This window comes from Spermophilus citellus, assembly GCF_964194105.1.
Source record: "Spermophilus citellus genome assembly, chromosome: 16".
In the NCBI taxonomy this organism is placed as follows: Eukaryota; Metazoa; Chordata; class Mammalia; order Rodentia; family Sciuridae; genus Spermophilus; species Spermophilus citellus.
The window spans coordinates 65,206,005-65,228,449 of NC_138196.1; the positions used below are offsets into that span (position 1 = coordinate 65,206,005).

The 22,445-nt window shown below is 32.8% G+C and overlaps 1 protein-coding gene across 6 annotated transcripts in view; it reads right to left on the minus strand.

Annotated features, from left to right (window-relative positions):
- CLCN3 (chloride voltage-gated channel 3) overlaps window positions 1–22,445 on the minus strand; it is an 89,532-nt gene that overhangs the window by 15,207 nt on the left and 51,880 nt on the right. For all 6 annotated transcript variants that reach the window (XM_081269801.1, XM_081269798.1, XM_081269799.1 and 3 more), the window contains 8 exons: window positions 21,385–21,542; window positions 15,243–15,342; window positions 13,744–13,931; window positions 12,453–12,575; window positions 10,468–10,674; window positions 5,975–6,055; window positions 4,123–4,668; window positions 942–1,128 (listed from right to left, as the gene is read on the minus strand). In XM_081269801.1, coding sequence (XP_081125927.1) covers window positions 942–1,128; window positions 4,123–4,668; window positions 5,975–6,055; window positions 10,468–10,674; window positions 12,453–12,575; window positions 13,744–13,931; window positions 15,243–15,342; window positions 21,385–21,542 — 1,590 coding nt within the window. The remainder of the gene's footprint in view (window positions 1–941; window positions 1,129–4,122; window positions 4,669–5,974; window positions 6,056–10,467; window positions 10,675–12,452; window positions 12,576–13,743; window positions 13,932–15,242; window positions 15,343–21,384; window positions 21,543–22,445) is intronic.

The following is a 22,445-nucleotide window of genomic DNA, read 5'->3' on the forward strand; positions in this document are numbered from 1 at the left end:
CTACTTTAGCTCTTTGTTCCTCTAGATTCCTATAATATTTAGACTCTTTCAGCACTGTATATAATAATTGTCATTGCTCATTCTTGTTTTCTCAGTGTTAGTCTTCTCTTCCCCAGCGTGACTGTAGTTGAGGCTGGGCCCATGTTTTATACTTTTTGTATCAAAAAAGAAAATGGAAGCTTAATAATTACTTGCTACTTTAATGAAAATATTCTGTCCTTCATTTCCATTTGATATTACATTTTTGAAGATCAATAATTACATAATTTTGACTCGCTAAACAAAATTTTAAAAAAACATTAAATATTATAACCAAAGTTTAACTATATTTTAAATATAAAAAGAAATGACCTGTTTCTCATGCCAAAGAAGATAATAGTCTCTTGAGTATTTAATACAGATAGTTTGCTTTTATTTTTGTTAAAATTAGTTGTTTTCTCCTTTTACTATAAAGGCACCTTAAGCGGTGGGAGGCTGATAAAGAAATGTTTTACTAAGGCTAACAATAAATTATTTATAAAGCTTAAACCCAAACTATTCTGAAGTTTTGTTATAATGCTAATCTTAACAATGCTATAATAGTTAGAGATAAGCTAAGATCCTTAGTAATGGAAACAAAAATCTTCTTGGACAGGATTTGAATTAAGCCTATGTTGTACTGAGATGATTTCTGTCATAAAGAATTATGTGGTTTTACAAATATGCTAACTACTATTCCATTTTTGCAATTACAAATGTTCTCACACAGGTAAAATGAAAACCAGTACTGTATGATACCATAAAAGCACTACTGTTTCCTTTGTTACAATAATCTCTCACTCAATACTACACCCTCTGTCTCCCACCAACTCGCCTACCAATTAAGTGTGAGTGTACTACACCATTGGCTATTTTCTTAGACTTGCAAACATCCAAACAGAGGAAAGACAAAGACATTTTACCTAAGCATGCAGCAGCACCAACCATGGCATAAAGACCAGGCGTAATGCAATCAGCCCCAACCTCGCACCACTCCTTAAAGATGAACCAGTCGTGGTGATAGTAGGCAAGCTGTTCCACTGCAATCCCCACAATCCTTCCGGCTATTGCTCCAATGGCCATGCTGGGGATGAACAAGCCTGAGGGAACCTAAAACAAAAACAGAACTCTTGGGAGGCAGAGATCCTCTAATTAAATTACATGTTTATACCTACATTCTGTGGTTTTAACACTTTCGATTCTTTTCACATTTTACTGATAAAGCAAAATATTAGTACAAATATAGCAAAATCTTGTTTAACAGTACTTTAACAATTCCATGAATTTAGTTACAAAGTAACAAACCACATTCTCTAGGTTAAAGAGAAAATAACTCAAGGATTAAATCCTTTTATCTCAGGGATTCCCTAATGCTATCCCCTAACAAAATTTCATTAGTTCATGTGAAATGAAAAAAAAAAAAAAAAAGGACAATGAGTATTTTTCATAAAATTCAGTTTGAAGCACTATACTTTACTCCAAGATTATGTCCTTCCTACATATGTACAAATGACAGAAATAGATGCTATTCCTCTTAAGAGGTATAATGCAAAGTGAACAATCTTATTAGAGTCCCCCAATATTTTGACTCAAAAGTCAAAAATATTTATTGACTAAATTTTTTAAAACAATATTTATTTTTTAGTTGTAATTGGACACAACACCTTTATTTCACTTATTTATTTTTGTATGTGGTGCTGAGGATCGAATCCAGGGTCTCCCACATGCTAGGCGAGCGCTTTATCGCTGAGCCACAACCCCAGCCCTTATTGACTAAATTTAAAAAGGATAATAGAAATAGTAAATCTCTTAAGCAAAATGATTTAAAGACCACTGACAGGTTAATTGCTCTAACCTGTTCTGGTCATGAAACAAGCTGAGCACAAAATGATGAAAAGATAGAGAGCCCAAGGGTCATTAAAATGATATACAATAGAACAGATCAAAGTGCCTTTTAAGATCTCCTAACAGTTACACTCCTTCACCTAGAACAAACATAAACTGGAACTTAACTGCCAACTATTTCCAGCTTCCTTATATAACTGTCCATGACAGTTAACTCTAGTAGCTGATAAAGTTGGGATTTATAGAAAATAGATTATTATAGTAAAAGGAGCTTTAAGAGCTCCTTTAACTTGATTTGCTAAGAAAAAAAGTAAAACCTCAAAGCTTTTCTGTTATATAACTCTTTATAGTCAATGGACTAAACAAGGACAATGGAAATAAAGATCTTACTTCAAAAATTACTGCAACTACAATTTCTAGAAATAAAGCTGCTATTCCACATAATCCACAAATGTGAAAGCACACTACCACTGGCAAATATTAACTATTATGTAAACTATTACAAAAAAGGGATATGGCTCAGTGACAAGTGCTCTTGGGTTTGAACTATATTTACTGGCAGATCGCTAATCAATGAATGTTATTTAAAGATAAAGGACAAGCCAACATCTGCTTCCCCATATACATCACTAACAATCAAAAGACAGTGGCACATGCCAGTGACTTGGGAGGCTGAGGGTGAAGATCCCAAATTTAAGGCCAGTCTCACAACTTAGTGAAACTTTGTCTCAAGAAGTAAAAAAGGGGGTCTAGGGTTGTGGCTCAGAGGTAGAGCGCTCGGCTGGCATGTGTGAGGTCCTGGGTTCGATCTTCAGTACCACATAAAAAAATTTTTAAAAAAATAAAGGTATTGTGTCCAGCTACCACTAAAAAATAAATATTTTTTTTAAAAAGGGATATGGCTCAGTGATAAGTGCTCTTGGGTTCAAACTATATTTACTGGCAGATCACTAATCAATGAATGTTATTCTCACTTTTGTTAAGTACAAGAGAAACAACATTCCACAAACTTAGGCTTAACTGCCTTAAATCCTTGATATAAAAAGGCATAGTACTCACACACCCAGTAATTCAATTCTATAGTATCTTTTCAAAATAATACCCTATAGTGCTATGGCAGTCAGAATAATGATTCCCTGAAGATGTCCATATCCTAATTCCTAGAACCTGTGAATACTGTTACATGGCAAGGAGACATTAATGTTACAGACAATTAAGGTTGCTAATCAGCTGATACCAAAACAGAAGATTATCCTGGATTGTCTGGCTGGGTCAAAAGTAATCACTAGGGTTTTGTTAAATGTGGAAGAGAGATTTATAGGTTAATGTCAGAATAATGGGACTAGAGAAAGTCTTGACCAGTTGTTTCTACTTTGAAGATGAAAGAAGGGGACATGAGCCAAGGAATGTTCACAGCCTCTAGAAGCTGGAAGAGGCAAATCCCAGACTCACTCCTACAGCCTCTAGAATGCCCTGTGAACACCTTAATTTTACCCAGTGAAACCCTTTTAAGTCATCTGACCTCACAAATGTAAAATAATAAATTAGTGTAGTTTTAAGCCATGCTTATGAAAATTTATTAGAGCAACCATAAAAAACTAATACAACTGGTTTTAAAACATGACCAGGAGTAATGACACTTCCTCTACTAAGTACATGTCTTTCCTCCTGAACCTGAATGGCTTTCTGTCACTGCCTCAGTGAATAGAAAAAAAACAAACAAAACAAAACAGAAGTCATACTGTGTGACTTCTTTAGCTTTCCTGGGACACTTGCTTTTGGAATACTGAGCTACCACATATGAAATCCAACTATCCTGAGGCTACCATGCTGGAAAAAAACACAGAGAGAAAGCAAGACATGTATATTCCAGAAGCCTAGAAGTTCTAGTACCAGTTGTCTGAATCTTCTCAGCCCAGGGGCTAGACATATGAATAAAGTCTGAGATGATATGTCTGATAACAATTGTACAAAACATAAGCAAAAAATGCCCAGCTGAGCTCTTCCCAAATCAAGAACAAAACAGGTAGTTATCTTAAGATGCCAAAGTTTGGGGTAATTTGCTAAACAGTAACAAATAATAAACTTAATAATCTGCTTAAGGAACTACTTTTTTTCCCTATTTAAAACTAAACCTCAAAGATGTGCTTTTTCAGCCTTCATTTATGAAACAATAACCTTCATATAAAAATTTAATTTTTTATTCCATATATAAGTTTTGAACATACCAAGATTAGACCACCTGATATTAGCACTTACCTTTATACCAAAAGTGAATACTGTCATTATGATTTTAAATATGAGTGCTAAGCATAACTGCCATATAGCTGAATAGACTCCAACGCCTGCTGGACGATCAGGAATATCATCAACAATTTTACTGGCATTCATGTCATTTCTGTAGTCACAGAGAGAAGAGGATTCCAAGGGACCACAGTCTGTAAAAAGCTCCTTAATCAGCTCACTGGTGTTGAGCCTTGTGTATGGATTGGGGAAGGCTATCACAGCCGTAATGGCTGCAACAAGAATGACTTCCAGAACAGGGTACTTTCCAAATTTGGTGGATTTGCGTCGACGACACCAGGCAATATTTGCCCTAATAAAAAAAGCTCCCCAAAGCCCTCCAAATACCCCTAGCAGAATAAAAGGAAACAGTTCAAAAAGGTACCATGGTGTATGATATTCCACATAAAAAAGGACCAGACGGCTGTTACCAAATGGATTGATGGATCTCAAAACAAATGCAGCCACTAAAGCAGCAAAAAATGATCTCCATAAAGTTTTGAGAGGAAAATAATAGCTAACCTAAAAAAAAGAAAGAAAAATTAATATTATCATCTTAAAAGATAAGCTGATATTTTATAACTTGAATGGGAAGTATCTTTGTAAGTTTTAATGCAGCTAACTCTAAACTTTGTTGCAGCTACAGTTTACATGTTTTACACCAATAAAAAATGTTTTATCTTTAGCTACCTTATTACATCATTTACAAGAACTGATGATAAATGTCTAATAATTATTTCATATACCTAGCATTGTTTTATTTTTAAATTGAATGTCACATTCAATTTTATCATGATAGTTAAAATTAAATGTACCATCAATAGCTCATAAACATGTATTTGATTTGCCTCTTCTACATTAAAAAAAAAAAAGAATAAAAACTAGAAGAAAAAATGAAATTCAAAAACACCCCTGGCCACATTTTGTAAAAGGAAAGTTTTAAAATTAATAATAATACATATATGTATTCCACTGAAGCAACAAAAATTATTTCCTTAAACATTAATAACTGTTTAAGAAATAATCACCAGAAAAACTTTAAAAGCTAATTTAGGAACTGATTTTAAATTATAAAATAAGAATATGGATTACACTTTAGCTAAGAATAGGTTGTTCTAAATGTCTTCTATTAAGTCAAATTCACATTTTCTTAATTTTAACTATTTCAACAAAGTAAAGTTCAACTTTAAAAAATGACTAATATTTATAAATGAATAATAGATTTAAGATGCTTTTCTCTAGACATGGAACTTGCCTAAAAGTAATGTAGTATATTACTTTTAATGCAAGAATTAGTAAAAACATTCAATTTTTTTGCGGAGGGTGTGGGGGATTGTGGTCCAGAATTAAATTCAGAGGCACTTGACTACTGAGCCATATCCCCAGCCCTATTTTGTATTTTAGAGACAGGATCTCACTGAATTGCTTGGCACCTCGCTTTTGCTGAGGCTGGTTTTGAATTTGTGATCTTCCTGTCTCAGCCTCCCAAGCTGCTGGGATTATAGGTGTGTGCCTCTGCACCTAGGAAGAACTAGTGAAAACTTTCTAAAAATAAATCTGAAAACTTAAAAAATAACTCTTTACCTATTATGTCAGGTATAAAACTGAAATGTGGGGACCAGGGGTAGGGAGGATAGGAGTGAAAGGGAATTATTAAACAATAAATCACACTATTACATACAATTAAAATTTACCAATAAGAAATTGTTTTGATTTAAAATGTGTGATAAGATATATTTGTAATGGTAATAACAATATAATATTATTATTATATTATAATAATAATTATAATAACATATAGTTTTTATGCTTATACTTTTGTACCTACCTCTTCCAGACTAAAAAGAACTCCTCCAATCGGTGCACCAAAAGCTACAGAAACACCTGCAGCTGAGGCAGCTGATAGCACCTAGAAAGAGGAGGTGGCTTATTGCTTATTCCCTTATAAATTCAAATACTGCCAAATAAAAATTCCTATTACCTGAATTTCCCAAATGCTGCTTCTGCATTTAACTCACATGTCCTCCTCCCCAAGCAAAGGGCAAGTATTCATTTCTTCTAAAAAGATTTTTTTCTCTTCTGCTTTAATTGAAAGTTCATTCACATATTCACTACTCAGTTAAAAACATTTAGACCAGATATACCAATGTGAATATGTTGTAAGAAAGAGAAGGCAATAAATACAGGCAATTTTTAATATATATGGCTGTGTGGACAAGAGAAAAGAGCAGTAAATGGAATTGGGGGGGCAGTTCTTTCTTTACTTTTAAATAGGATATAATTTCTCCAGATTTGAGAGTTAGATGCTTCACCATTAGTAATTATTCTAAATCCTGGCAAGATATCAAGGGAACTTAAAACCTATTAAATAGTTTCCCTATATTTTTACTACCCTAAGTCCCCTGAACATCCTGCTATCCTCAATGTAGAGAGTCTTATTCTGAAAGCACAAACAGCTTAGTTAAGAGTCTCTCTAGCCAGAACCCAAAGAGTAAAGTTAAAGGAAGAGAACAATCTACACACATTCTTCTGGAACCTCTGTCCAACTGACTTACTGGTCCATCAGTTGATTATTCCCTGGTCCACCAACTGATCAAGTAAGGAAACAATTGCAAATATATCTAGGAAGTCTTTATTTATTTTACCACTGTAATACAGGAAATAAAAGCAACCTAAAATATTTCCTCAAATAATTAATTGTTTCATTTTTGGAAGGGAAATGAGAAAATTAAGTTGTAAATGGTCAAGAGCACAAACTGCACAGTCAAGCTGCTAGGCTAAACATTCTTTTGTTGTAAATACTGACTACATAACGATGGGTAAGTAACTTAACCTCCATGAGCCTCAGTTTTCTCTTCTCTAAAATGAGGATACATTAACATTACATAAGGATTAAGTGAGTAAGGTATGTAGAATAGTATGTAGCACCTTGTAAGTAATTAATAAAATTTTGATAAATTATAAATGAGCAAATATTTGCTTCAATTAAAGGGTATCTGGCTTTAGAATGTAGAATCTACTTATTTAGGAGAAGAAAGAGGCAAATTTAGCTTCCATGTTTTTTTCTACTTAATAGGACTATAGACAACACATTAATTGTTCTGATTCTACATTTAAGAATTTTACAATTCAGCTAATACCCAATGTATCTATAATTTACACACATTTTAATCTGTAGGAGGTGTCAAAGAGCATTTAATTGAAAAATATCAGGGAAGTAGGTATAGGAAGAAAGCCAAAATATGGAGTCTTAATACTTGCAACTAATAAGAGAATTTTTACTATGTATAAGACATCATATACATTACCTAATTACCACAGTGTTGACATTAAAATATAGGTGAATTAATTCAATTCAAACAATATATTCCAATAAATACATATTTGAACTTATAATGACTAAAAATCTTACCAAAAAATGTGTCCTGTCAACATATAACAGAAAGTAAAGGAATAAAATTGGGGAGGCAAATGCTACAGTTGCATCTTAGCCTCTAAGTTGATATACTGTAATATAGTTGGGTTTTGTTTTGTTTTTAAAATATATACCCACACAATTATAGTGGTAGCATAGCAGTTAAAAGCATAGTCTTCAGAATCAGATAAAAATTAATTTAATCCACATTCTACCACTAACTATGTGGTCATGAATAAGTCAGCTGGCTATTTTAGGCCTTCATTTCCTAATTTATAGAAAAGGAAAACAGTGCTATGTTACTAGAATTAGTGTGAAATTAAATTTTAAAATGCAAGTAAATTATTTGCTACAGCATCATATATACAATAAGTAATCAATAATGCTAGAAATTTTTGTTATATAGTAAACTATATATTTTGCTATATATTATTTAATAATTCACAATCATTATTTAGAGATGCTTTTATAAGTGTTCCATTTTTAGAATATCCACTATTAATGCAAGAATGATATTTTAGTGCTGATATTAGAAAGTACTAGAATTATTTCAATTAAAGAACTAAATAGCCTGATAAAGTATTCTACTATTTTTGTTACACTACAAAAAACACCAGGATGAGGCTTGTGCTATAGTTCAGTAGCAGAGTTCTTCCCTTGTATGCTTAATGCCCTGGGTTTGAGAATCTCTAGCATCACCAAAAAATATTAAAAAAAAAAAAAAAAAAACCCAGCAGGATGAAAAGGTCTGTGCTAAAGCCAGAGGCACCCGAGTTTTCAGTATTTGATGACATGTTTAAAAAAAAAAATCATGCCTTAAGAAATTAGAAAATTGGGAATGGAACCACCATTTGACCCAGCTATCCCTCTCCTTGGTCTATAACCAAAGGACTTAAAAACAGCAAACTACAGGAAAACAGTCACATCAATGTTTATGGCAGCACAATTCACAATAGCTAAATTGTGGAACCAACCTAGATGCCTTTCAATAGATAAATGGATAAAAAATATGTGTCATGTATACACAATGGATTATTACTCAGCAATAAAAGAGAATAAAATCATGGCATTTGCAGTTAAATGGATGCAGTTGGAGAATATAATACTAACTGAAGTTAGCCAATCCCAAAAAACCAAATGCTGAATGTTTTCTTTGATATAAGGAAGCTGATTCATAATGGGATAGGGAGAGGGAGCATGGGAGGAATAGACAAACTCTAGATAGGGCAGAGAGAGGGGTGGGAGGGGAAGGGAAGGGGCATGGGGTAATTAATGATGGTTGAATGTGATGATCATTATTATCCAAAGTACATGTATGATGACACGAATTGATGTGAGTATACTAAGTATATACATCCAGAGATTTGAAAAATTGAGCTCTATATATGTAATAAGAATTGTAATGCATCCCACTTATATATATAAATAAAAATTAATTAATTAAAAAAAGAACTTTAATTGGATTATTACAGGGGACTGGGAGGGAGGCAGGAAAGGGTGTAAGGGAGGAGAGTGGACATGATCAATGCACAATATACACATGCATGGAAACATCATAGTGAAATCCATGAATCTGTACATTAATATGTGCTAATTAAAAAAAAGCTAAGGAAAGAACAACAACAACAAAACAACTCTTAAGATCTCTGTCCCATGATCCCTTACACTAATGGTTAATGTTCACCAATCATGGAGGAGCTGCAGTATAGCAATGGGCTCTAGAGCTAGCTACCTGTATAGCTGCTGGGCTCCCATATTTAACTCAATACTATAACGATGAAAGGTGAAGCAATGCAAGTGTCTCACTCAGGTCTTGTAGAATACTTTATAATTACTTCTAAACGAGTATACAAAAAATCATTAGAATAACTGGCCTCAGGTGAATTTAATTTTAATATCTAAAGAAATGGGGAAAATGGAATACTAAAAGTAATCAAACTCTGTACACAATAAAAAAGGATGATTCTGAAAGATAAAATTAAAAAAAAAATCTCTGTCCCACCTAGAGCTACAGATTTGCATTTGGGGGGACTAGGTTTTAAAGCCACTAACCAAAGTCTCAGGAGCCCCCTTTTCTTCCAGAAAATACCCAGAAAAAAGAGACATGAGGGAAAGTCTATAGTTTGAAGGCCTGCTGGAAGACCTTATGCTGTTCCAAAGAAATGGTAAAGGAAATTGCCTTAAAACAGCTGAATAAAGAAAATTTCTCACATCCCCTTTAAGTGGAGGGGATTTTGGCAAGGGTAAGATCTGGCCCTGCAAAGGACATCCAGTTTCATTGTCCTTTTCAGTGGTTCTTCAGTATTTATTCCTTACCTCCAATCCCCTCACAAAAATGATCTGAGCCCCCATACACACAAATAAAAAAATAAAATGAATTTCTGATTTAAACCTTGGGAAGTCCTCAAGGTCTTCAGAATTTCCCCACTGGGTTAGAAAGTTTTCTACATATCACACACCACTTCCAATGGCATTAGACACTGACTGACCCCAAAAGAAAACACAGCAATTGAGTTTACCCAACCCTAGAGATGTTAAGAAATGTTGAGAAATAAGAGTTAAAGCAATGTTATGTTTGGAAAAACTTCCAAAGAGGTTGGGCGTAAGGCACAGTGAAAACAACTAAGAAAGATCTCTGTGTAATTTAACCAAAACCCAGTGAATACTAGCTTGTCTATAAAGCATTCTAAAACACAGGAGTGACTAAGTAGCAGTAGAGTGGATTCTATTAAGATGTTAAATAGTCAGAAAAAGGAAAAGAAGCACAAACTAATCTCAAAATTTTTAATCTAAAAAAAATTTATCCCAACACAGTAAAATATGATCTTCACATTAGGAAATTCCCAACTGATATCAAGTCTACAAAATAGATATTTTTCTGTCAAATAATTACAGAAAACACTTACCTCCCGTTTTTTAGCTTCATTTGTGCTATACTTTGGAAAGAGGTAGGAAAAGATATTTCCGCAGCAACAGGCCACATGTACCAGAGGACCTTCTTTTCCTAAACTCAAACCTGATGCCACAGCCAGTACTAAAGTGATGGTTTTAATCATTAAAGTCCATTTTCCCAAGTAACCTCTAATGATGAATCCACTCAAAATCGTTTTAATCTACAAAGAAAAGTAAAAGCAGTTTAATTTCCATTAAGAAACAGGAGAATATAACTAATCAAAAATATTCTCATTTTACTCACAAAACCTAGGAAAGTTTGAACAACTATGGAACAATACACAATTAATTTTTCAAAAGTATATTATGTGTATGATAAATCTATATTGTATTCTTATTTTCTACTCAAATAAAGTTAAAAGATAACCCTACCTCACGAAAAAAATAAAAATTATAAGCCATGTTAAAGGAAATACAGATCTTAAGTACAAAGGTATAATGACAAAAACAAAAAATAGCAAATTTAAATATTTCTGTTGTAGAAATAAACAACATATTTAGATACTTAGGACTTTCCACCAAAAATAAAGTTATTATGCCTTTTCAGAGTACTTCAATTATGTGAAATGTATTTCATTATATACAAGAAGGAGCAATGAACACTTCTAACTACCACATGATGCAGTTCCTTATTAAATATATTCTTAATTGATTATCCTTTTAAAATCACCATAATTTAGTCTTTAAAAAATACACTAGAAAAAGCGGATGTGGAAAAATTAAAAAGGGAAAGAAATGAGTTCAAGCCTAAATCTAATTCTCCTTTAAATTACTGTTGGCTGGGGCTGGGGTTTAGCGGTAGTGCACTTGCCTGGCATGTGTGAGGCACTGGGTTCGTTTCTCAGCACCATATATGACTAAATAAAATAAAGGTCTATCAACAACTAAAAATATATTTTTTTAAAAAAAGATGATTAAAATAAATTAATTAATTAATTACTGTTGATGAAAGTTAAACCCTGTAACTTTGTAACTCAATGGTAGAGAGAGCCCTTGTCTACATGTACAGACCCTGGCTTCAATATCCAATACTGCAAAAAAATAAAACAAAACCCCCGATTTTATACTATTGACCTATTTTAATCAAATGTTTTCTCAAAGCATAAAATAGCCAAACTTTGCCATGCGCAGTGGCACACGCCTGTAGCCCCAGCAGCTCAGGTGCTGAGACAGGAGGATCATGAGTTCAAAGCCAGCCTCAGCAAAAGCAAGGTGCTAAACAACCTGTTTAACATTCTGAGACCCTGTTCCTAAATAAAATACAATATAGGGCTGGAGATTTGGCTCAATGGTCAAGTGCCCCTGAGTTCAATCCCTGGTACTAAAAAAAATAAAAATAAAAAAAGCCAGATTGAAGAATCGTTAACTTATTTATTTTTAAAAGCTTCAAAAATGGGTTTTTGTTGTTATTGTTGTTGTTTGTAGTTATAGATGGATACAATATCTTTATTTTATTTATATGAGGTGCTGAGGATTGAACCCAGTACCTTACACATGCCAGGCATCCACTCTTCCACTGAGCCCTAACTTATTTAATTTAATGAACCCCAGTCCCTAACTTATTTAATGAACAGAGAGTTATAAAAAAGTAAATTAATGTATAAATGTCAAGGTCATAACAGAAAAGTATCATCTATCAAAGAACCTTAGACCACAAAATATTTTTGCAGTTTCTCGATGTTTGACCAAGTTTCTTGATAATCTGCTTAATCATGTGCTAAATTAGTGGTGAGAGGAAGGAAAAACCATCAACCTCTACAGTAAATGAGGAAATGATTATGGGGAAGTAGTTCTTGAATGATGTCTACAATTAACTTACACTTTTCAAAAATTTCTTCATACTAATACAACAATAACAAAATCCCACCCCCAAACTGCTTTCATTAAGTGCAAAAGAATCATAACAATTACTGCCTAATGATAGTATTACATGACTTACCTCCGGAATTCCAGAGCCACAGGCATATGGAGCAAATACCTTTACCAGGGAAACTGCAAGAAAGGCAAAACTCAAGGCCCAGAAGATGTACATTATGTAATTCATGATGTAAGAACCAGGACCCTAAAAAGCAAAAATAGTTCAAAAGTATGAAATTAACTTTCACTGCAACCTCTAATGCTTGCCACATAAGGAACCTGAGTAAAACTTTTTTATTTTTTTTTAATTTTTGAGACACTATGTTACCCAAGCTGGCCTTGAACTTCTGAGCTCAATGATTCTCCTGCCTCAGTTTCCTAAGCATCTGGGACTGCAGGCACATGCTACTGTGCGAAAATGGGTAAATCTTTTAGAAATCTCCTGGTTTATTTTCACAGTAATACAAAACTTTATATTAAAAAATATTTAGGCATAATCTAAAAACTAGTTCTTATATATATTAAGTAGCCTTAATCCCATTAATCTTTGTCTTGATCCCTAGGTATTGTTACCAAGACATCTAAGTTATACTTTAAATTCTGCCTACCCATGAACAAATTTTTGGAAATAGCTGGTAGAGACAAAACTGAATTGTCACTCAAGATTACATTCTGTTCCAATTTTCTTAAAACATTATTAAATTGAATTCAATCAAGTCAGGCAAGAATCGGCATTCAATGTATATCTTACCAGCAAATATATTCTTTTTAGCTTTGAAGTGCAACTGTAACAAAAATTTTAAATTCTATCTGTATGTGAGTGTATTTAATATATGATATGCTAAGTTCCAGAATGTTCTTCATTACAAAACATAAAAGTAGTAAAATAAAAATTTAATACTGTAATGTCACACACACACACATACACACACACACACACACACACAATCTCTGAATTTCTTCAATCTCTGAATTTCTAACAAAAAGCTACTTGGCTTATCTTACTGATTTTTAAAAATAATTTACACTTTCATAATTCCCAATTCCCAATCTTAGTGATGTAATGTGTCAAATCATTTTAATAACTTCATATTAACTTTACACAGATTGTATTGCAATGATTTATCCCTTCTACTACAACTCACAATAAATAAATTTGTACCATACTCCAGGTGGTTTGTTAAATGATACAAAAGCTGCTTAGAACAATCCTTAGTTTTTTTCCTGCTGTAATATACTCTTGTATTTTCCATTCTACTCTATTACATAATTTTTCTTTTGGATGAATGCAGGTTACAATCATCCAATATGTGATTAATTCTATAATTTCACTGTATCAATGATTAACTCATCTTGAGCAAAGCAAAACTTACCTCTGCTTGACCTATGATTAATTCTGCCCATGTTTTCCACTGTGGACATTTATCCCTCTCTTCAAATGTTGTTTCATTAGATCCCCAACAACACTGTTCATGGTTATACCACAATGCACTAAGGCATATGCCCTCTTTTAGATCAGTCATCCAATCAGCAGCAATGTCTATCAATCCAGCCAATGCCCCTGTAAAAACATGTTGGAGATGGTCAAAAAAACATATCCATATTTTTGGGAGCTAAGATCTATCTAGTTCAGAGATTAATAGAAAACAGGAGATTTCCTATAAATAATAGTTTCACTAAGGATCATGATTTTAAGATTTTCAAATTTTATCTATAAATGCACATTTACTTTAAATGCACTATTACTTTAAAAAACTATAATACTATTCTTTAAAATAACATTGTTACTCTTTGAATAAAACTCAACTGCATCATTCAAATTAATTATAATTACAAAAAGGTTCTAATATTCAAATACCTTCAAAAGAAAGCTGCTTGGCAGGAGATTCATATATCTGGCTATTGAAGCAAATGTTTTAACTATCCAGTTTCAATCCAAAACTTCATTAACAAATAATGTCAATCTCATTAAAACTTAATGTCCATTAGAAATAATTAGTGAAATTCATTCATGAATTACTGTGACAGATTAACAATTTTTTTCTTAAATAATAGAAAACTATATGTATCGAGATTATTTTACTGACAGAATATAAAAATACACAAATTCATGGTCAAATCTGGGTCATTCTTATCATATGAAAAGATCAATGGGTCATACACACAGAAGTCACAAAATTTTTGTGCATGCCAATCAGTATTGTTAATACTTCTCTCTGTTTTCCACAAAAACTTAAATTTTTCATGTTTTCGGGACACAATCTTCCATGATGGAAACTGAAAATAATTAAAAGTTCTTAATTTTTTTTTACTTAACTGTTATTTCCTAACATTTCTCACCTAGGACTTTGTGGCCATGCATAGAGCATGGTAATTAAAGGGTCAGTCTCTTGAGCTAAACAGCTGGAATTCATAAATGGCTGAGCCACTTTTTGACCATATGATCTCAGCCACACTCCTTAATTTCTCTTGTGCTTCAGTTTCTTGATCTGTACCATAGTTATAATCACAGTAATTATGCCATTTTTAGAACACTGCATGACACATATAACACTCAAAAAAATAATTATTAATTATGATGGTAAAATAAAAGATCTTATTGATCATCTAGTTCATGCCACTTATGTTACAGGGATGGAAAGAACCCAGAAAGATCAATCAAGTTGGATAGACCCTTTAAGTGACAGAACCAAGAAAAGACTAAAGTCTCTTGCCTCCTACTCTTTTAATATGAGAAATTTTTGAGGGAGAAAAACACATGCTTTTAAAAATCTAATAGTACCTGAAAAAAAAATTTTGAGGGAAGGAGGAGAGAACTATTTACAGTTCTGTTAATTTTTTTAAAAAGGACTACTTTAAAAATTTTCTTTACCTGATGCCAATCCTGTTAGTGTAACTACTAGCCATCCTGACCACGCATCATATAAACTTTTTGTCATTTCCCATGCTGATTCTTTCTTTTTGCTGTTGATCTGAAATTAGAAATGTTTATGCTTCATTTTTCAAACTCTGAATAGAAGATAGAATTCTAATATCTACCAATTTTTCTCAGTTACCATAATCAGAACAGTACCTTCTAAACTAAATAATGGGAAAGGTGAGTTTGGGGAAAAATCACTGTCAGATAGTCATTATACCTATAAGCCAGATGATAAGCATTTATCCAGCATTTTATAAGAACCTCAGATTTAAGTGCAATGGAACCATAAGCTACATAAAAATCTGACACAGACTGTTTTTAAATGAATCAAATTCAATTTTGGATTTATATTTGCTATAAACTTTATATTAGTGGAAGTGACTGGAAATGTCTATCATTCCCTGGTGCTAGACGTTAACTGAATTATAACTGTCTAAAAGATAAGTATGTGACAGTAAATGCCCATAAATAAAACGTAGAAAAGGCACATGGATAAATAGACTCCCGAAACTTAGAGACCTATATACAAAGATGTGGCAAGCTCCAATCTCACTGGTAAGGCGCAGGGGCTCTTTCATCACAATGTTAAGGCAATATAGTATAGGCAGGTAGGAGATTAATAAGAAGGTAAAAGATTTTTCTGATCTCATTCTGCTGAAACACAAGAAGGCAAGTCTTATCTCTCCCTGTAAGAATGCATTTTTAAAGCTATCTCTAAAGAGTACTAAACTCTTCTGTCCAACTAGAGTTGTTGTTTTATATTCTCCACCTAAGATTACATAGTGCTCAACCATCCCATAGGAGAGCTTCAATGACCTGATTTATTTCAAGCCTATGGTCTACTTGAAGGCAAAAGGCCCCATTAAAAAGACACAAGAAGGCTGAGAGTTTATCTCAGTGTTAGAGCGCTTGCTTAGCATATGTGAGGCTTTGAGTTTGATCCCCAGTATACACACATACACACAGACACACACAGACACACACACAGAATAAGTTCTAAGTTGAATGAGGTAATTTTACTCCTATACTATAAACATCCAAACACAGATATTAACTACTTTTAGAATTGGAGGCAGGTCATTTTTTTAAATAATCACTAAATTTTATGTTGATTTTCCTCAATAAAAATAACTATAATGTCTAATAAAATATTATTTTCAGGCTGAGTCAGACATTCTTCTTGTACCACTGCTTGCATACTACTATAGTCACTTAACAAACATTTGCTTGATATCGTATACCAAACACAAAAAGATACTGTATGTGCAAGAGTGTACACTCACCACTACTTCTAACAAAAACATTTAATGTTTAGTAATATGTAATACAGTTGAATAAACTGTAAAATATGAAAAGTACTTCAGCAATTAAAAAGGAGATAGAAGCAGTGAGATGAAGGACAAAGACAAGGTAGCTAGAATTATGCTATTTGTCTAAGAAAGATAATATAGGCACAAATGCTGGTATTTTTTAAATGAAAGGATAAACCATAAAATTAAAAATGTAAAACATTATTTATAAGGCGAAGACGACAATTAAGTTAGAACATAAAGAAACTAGACTTCTTTGACTATAATATGTTTTATACATTTAGCTTGGAATCATGAGAATATTCTATATAACTGGTGTGTGTGGGTGTGTGTAGTGTGGTAAATTAAATGATTCTGATTGTGATGTTGAGATTTTTGGCATGCTTTAAATGAGGCACACATTGAAGAACTAGATATTAAGCCCTATGGTAATGATTTTAAATTAGAACAGTAGTATAAACTTAGGAGAAATAATGACCAACCCACAAGCAAACAGTACCCACTTTTGCCCAGATTGTCTCTATGTATCATTCTCCTTCAATGGGACAGAACTCCTTGGAGAAATGGCTGACTCTAGGTTTTCTGCTGAAATGTGTAAGATAAACTAATATAACATAATGTTTTCCCAGAATACATCACGCCCGAACTCAGTCAGAGAACACAGACACCAACCAATATCAATTCACTCCCACTAGTCAAAAGTAGAACAACATGGCTGAGCATGGTATCATAGACTGGTAATTCCAGCAACTAGGCAGGCTGAGGCAGGAGTATCACAAGTTCAGGGCCAACCTCAGCAACTTAGTGAGGCACTGAGCAACTTATTGAGACCTTGTTTCAAAATAAAAAATTAAAAAAGGCCTGAGGATGTGGTCCAGTGATTAAGCAACTCAGGGTTCAATCCCCAGTACCAAAAATAAACAAAAACAGGATTTTTTTTTTTTTAAGTGGAACATGGACCTCAACGAAAAGAGTAACTGTGATAATTATGACACATAAAATGTTTAAATTCATGAGTTCATGAAGATACAGAAACAAAAGCCAACAAGCAAACAAAAATCTCACTGGTCAATTTTCAAGATACTAAGGAACCACATTTTTCAAACTCTCTCTTTGCTGTACGATCTGTTCATCAGAGAATCTGAATAGTTGATGAGGGGAAGGTTCTCTTTATAGAAGTATTTAAACTAATACATTTTTTTAAAAGACAATTTGATTACCATCTTTTTGTAAAATATTTAAACAGTAATATCTGATCAGATAATGTCAATAGCTTCAAAATAATCTGGAATAGGAGGGCTTTGAGGAAAATAAAAAGGTCAATGACAAAGAATCAAGTGCATGTATACACTGACATGGTAAGATTTTTAAAAATTTAATGTTTTAAGAATAACTGTAAGAACATAAATGTGTTGAATTTCCCAGCTTTAAAAATTGATTATATAAGAGTGGATTTAAAAATTGCAAAATATTTGACTAGGAAAAGATGATTAGCTAGGACACATATCAGCTCCTTCATATATTGCTATGTTATTTGAAATGTTTTCAAGAACTATAGACTATTCAAACATCAGAGGAAAAGAGTTTGTTTTGGTTTCTTTCAGTGCCCATTTTCCCTAAAAGTTTAAGAATATAGTGGCTTATATTTGACACTGTCAGATTGCCACACTTTAGAACACATTTAAACCCCAACCTGAATACTGACTCTGAATGTATACTCTCAGTACAATTGTACTTACCCCGTAATTACATATGTCAGTATTTATAGTGCGTCTGACTTAGGCACAAAGGATTAAAACAGAGGTTCTCAAAATGTGATCCTAACTAACAAAAGTCCCTGAGACCTTTTTAAAGGGGTCTCCCAAGATCAAAACTATTTTTATAATAATAGCAAAATTTTAGGTGCCTTTTTGATTTTTTTTCCATGCTGACATTTTTATTGATAATGTAAAAAACAATTGCTGGTTCCTTAGCATGAATCAGGAAGTGTCACCTGTCACTTTCAATTGTCAAGCATCCCAGTAAAAAATAAATAAATGCCAATTTTGCTTAAAAAATATTAAGAAGTTACTATGTGTTATATATTATATCATGTGTGATCAAATAGCTGCATAAAGCATGTCTGCCACATACTGAATATGAAGCTACATTTCAAGGAGAAGCACTTGTGTAATGTGAGCTGCAAAATAAGTTAGGTCTTATATGAAATGTTATTTTTACTCAAAAGAAACACATCAAAATATGGTTTTTCAGATTTCTTAATCTACAGTATTTTTTCAATAAAGAACAAAATAGGATAGGCATGGTGGTGTACACCTGTAATACCAACAACTGGGGAGGCTGAGGCAGGAAGATTACAAGTTCAAGCCAGCCTCAGCAACTCAGTGAGAGGCCCTAACTACTTAGCAAGACCCTGTTCAAAATAAAAAAATAAAAAGGACTGGTGATGTGGTTTAGTGTTAAGAGCCTCTGAGGGTTCAATTCTAGGTAACAACAACAAAAACAACAAAAATCAAGTAGTCCTGTCATTTCATTTCCAGTGATAAAATGTGCACACAAACATTAGAATTTTAAAAATTAGTATTGTGAAAATTAGTACTGTGAGCAGTACCAATATTAAAGACTTTTTTCTTAAGAGAACCATGGTGATATTATAAACTTAATATTAAAATCAGTGACTTTTTGATACAGTATTTTCATTGTTTAAGTGTCAACATTTGAAAGAGCTGCGTAAGTTAATGTATCATTGTTTTCCAAATGGTCACTACATGTTACAAAATTGTATATTCAAAATTCAAAGTTTAAAGTAAATCAATGTAGGACAAAGTTCACTAGTACAATTTCAGAGTACATATTACAACTAACCTTTTAGAAACTAGTACTTGTCATTTTGTATAGTATCAAAGAATACCCACAATTATCTTTTAAAGCCTATTAAAATACTTGTAGCTTTTTCAACTACATTATCTGTGTGAGGTTGAATTTCTTTATATACTTCAATCAAAAGAACATACCACAATGTCTGAATGCAGCCAGGTGTGGTGGTACACATTTGTAACCCCAGTTACTTGGGAGGCTAAAGCAGGAGGTTCTCAAGTTCAAGGCCAGCCTTGGCAATTTAGCAAGACCCCATTCCAAAAAAAAAAAAGGACTGGGATTGTAGTTCAGTGGTAAAGTGCTCCTAGGTTCAACACCCAGTACTACAAGTAAAGATGATGATTATGATGATGATAATGATATAATAAAATTTGAATGCAAAAGCAGATATAAGAATCAGGCAGTCTTTTATTAAGCCAGTCAATACTGGGAGTTACAAAAATGCAATATAAGAACTCAGTAAATATCTCTTATTTTGGAAAATATAGTTATTTTTATGAAATTCCATTTATGTTAACAAGTAATGGGTCTTGTTACTATTATTTTTAATGAATTAGTGAATATTTTAAAAATTTCTCAGTTTTAGTATCTAATAAGATAAATATCTATTAATATAACTTATATTTTAAAAGTTCTTTGAGGGTTCTCAATACTAGTTAAAGTTTAAAAGAAATCTGAGAGGGGCTGGGGATGTGGCTCAAGCGGTAGCGCGCTCGCCTGGCATGCGTGCGGCCCGGGTTCGATCCTCAGCACCACATACAAACAAAGATGTTGTGTCCGCCGAGAACTAAAATAAAAAATAAACAAATAAATTCTCTCTTTTAAAAAAAAAAAAATAAATAAATAAAAATAAAAATAAATAAAAGAAATCTGAGACCAAAACATTTAAGAATCACTGGCTTAGAATATTGATGTATGTAATATATATTTCCTCACATATGTCCTGAAGGTAAATATTGTCTAATGAATCTCAGAAGCTATACTTTTTATAAACAACAAAATATAAACCAATTTCACATTTTGTACACATGTATACATTTATATGAAAGCTTATAACTAATTGGTATAAAGTTATTTTCATTTACAAGTAAATTTCAGATACCAAAATTAGAAATAGGCTTTGGAGATTTGGAATTTTTTTCAAAAGAGATTGTCTTCTCTTTTCTAAAAATATATATATTGTGTTACATTATACCAATAAGCCACAACTGCAAATAAAAAGGATCTATATATTGTACTATACTTTAAAGTCAAATTTTTTAAAAATATATTTATTTATTTTTATGTGGTGCTGGGGATCGAACCCAGTGCCTCACACACCCAGTGCCTCACGTGGTCGAGGAAAGCACTCTACCGCTGAGCTATAACCCCAGTTCCATAAAGTCAAATTGGTTTTGATTAGTAATTTGTTATGACACACAAAAAGCCTTAATTAGGATCTAACTTGAGAAATATTCAGTACTGGCAAAAGGAACAAAAGAAAACTGCAAAACCCCACAAAATGACTTCCCAGTACATATCTTATTTTTTTCATAATAAGAGTTTCACAACTCTTCAGCTTGCTGAGTTGCTTAAGGCCAAAAATCATGCTGACTTCCTAATCTTAAGTGTGACTTGATCTACCCCCCAACTCCTGTGCTGTGCTTTTCCCTTTCCTTCCTATTTTGTCTTCCAATTCTATTTCTTTGTTTTTGAGCTACCTCAAATCCTGTCTGGAAAGATATGAAACATAAACAAACTGAAAAAAAGCAAACACACACAGAAACAGAAAACAGCATTTATCAGATATACAATTAAATTTATTTTAAAGTATAACATAGATTTGGTGGCTGAAGATCACTGGCAGCAATGCATTATTAAATGATTAATTATGCGTTATATTTTTAAAACTTACTGTAAACACTTACCCGTCTGTGCCTTTCTCTGTCTTTACATTTCTCTCGCACCCAATCAATAGTATGGAAATCATCATATGTACCAACACCCGGAATTGGTTCATCCAAAAGATCCAGTAAATGTGTAGAACTATTAATGCTGCCTCCATTTGTCATTGTATAATGAGTTCCTACAGAGCAGGAAAGAAAAAATGAGTATGTTTTATAAAAGATAACAGGGAGTTTTGTAACTTTCTTATCAGTTCATAGATAAATCATATAGAAATAATATCACTTGAAATAATTTCAATAAAAGAGGAAATGTTCAGAAAAATTGCTCAAAACTTAGAAATAAGGCAAAAAGATTCATGTCCTTTCACAGCCATATTGTAATTATCAATCAGCAGCCTGCCTAATAGTCATCTGGTGTTCTGGAGAAGAGAATTCTAGATGTCTTAAGGGATAGACTATAGTTAGAAAATGCCTTGTAAAAGACTAATGAATTGAAAGTGATGATTTTCATCTGGTAAAATGCAAATAGATTCTGTCCAATAGGGGAAAAAACTCCTTGGAGTTGTAGTGTTTTGTGTGTGTGTGTGCTTGTGCATGCCTTGTAAGAAATTTCTTTCATTCACTGACTACCATTTTTAGTCTCACCCTCCTTTGAATCAGCTTCGTTATAATGCTAGTTCCTTTACTAGAGGCAAATAAAACTATAGTGAACATGTGTTCCCTATATATTTTATATGAGTATGATGAATGTAAAGAAGGTTCTAGGACAGACATTAAAAGGTACTCCAAGAAAAAGAAATATAGATTGAGATGTAATTCAGTGTTAGTTAGGATCATGGGATGGATCCACAGCACTGCAATAAATAAATAAATTAACAAAAGGGAGAGAGGGATTGGGGGGGAACAGATGGCTTTTAAATATGAAAATAAGTTCAGTCTAACACATAAAAAGAAAATCAAATACACTATATCATTTTTTAACCATGAGACTGGTAAAAAATAAAAAGAAAGTGTGTGAATGCACGGAATCAGCAAAGTTATGAAGAGGCCTTTAGTAATTTAAATATAACTAGTCACAAAAT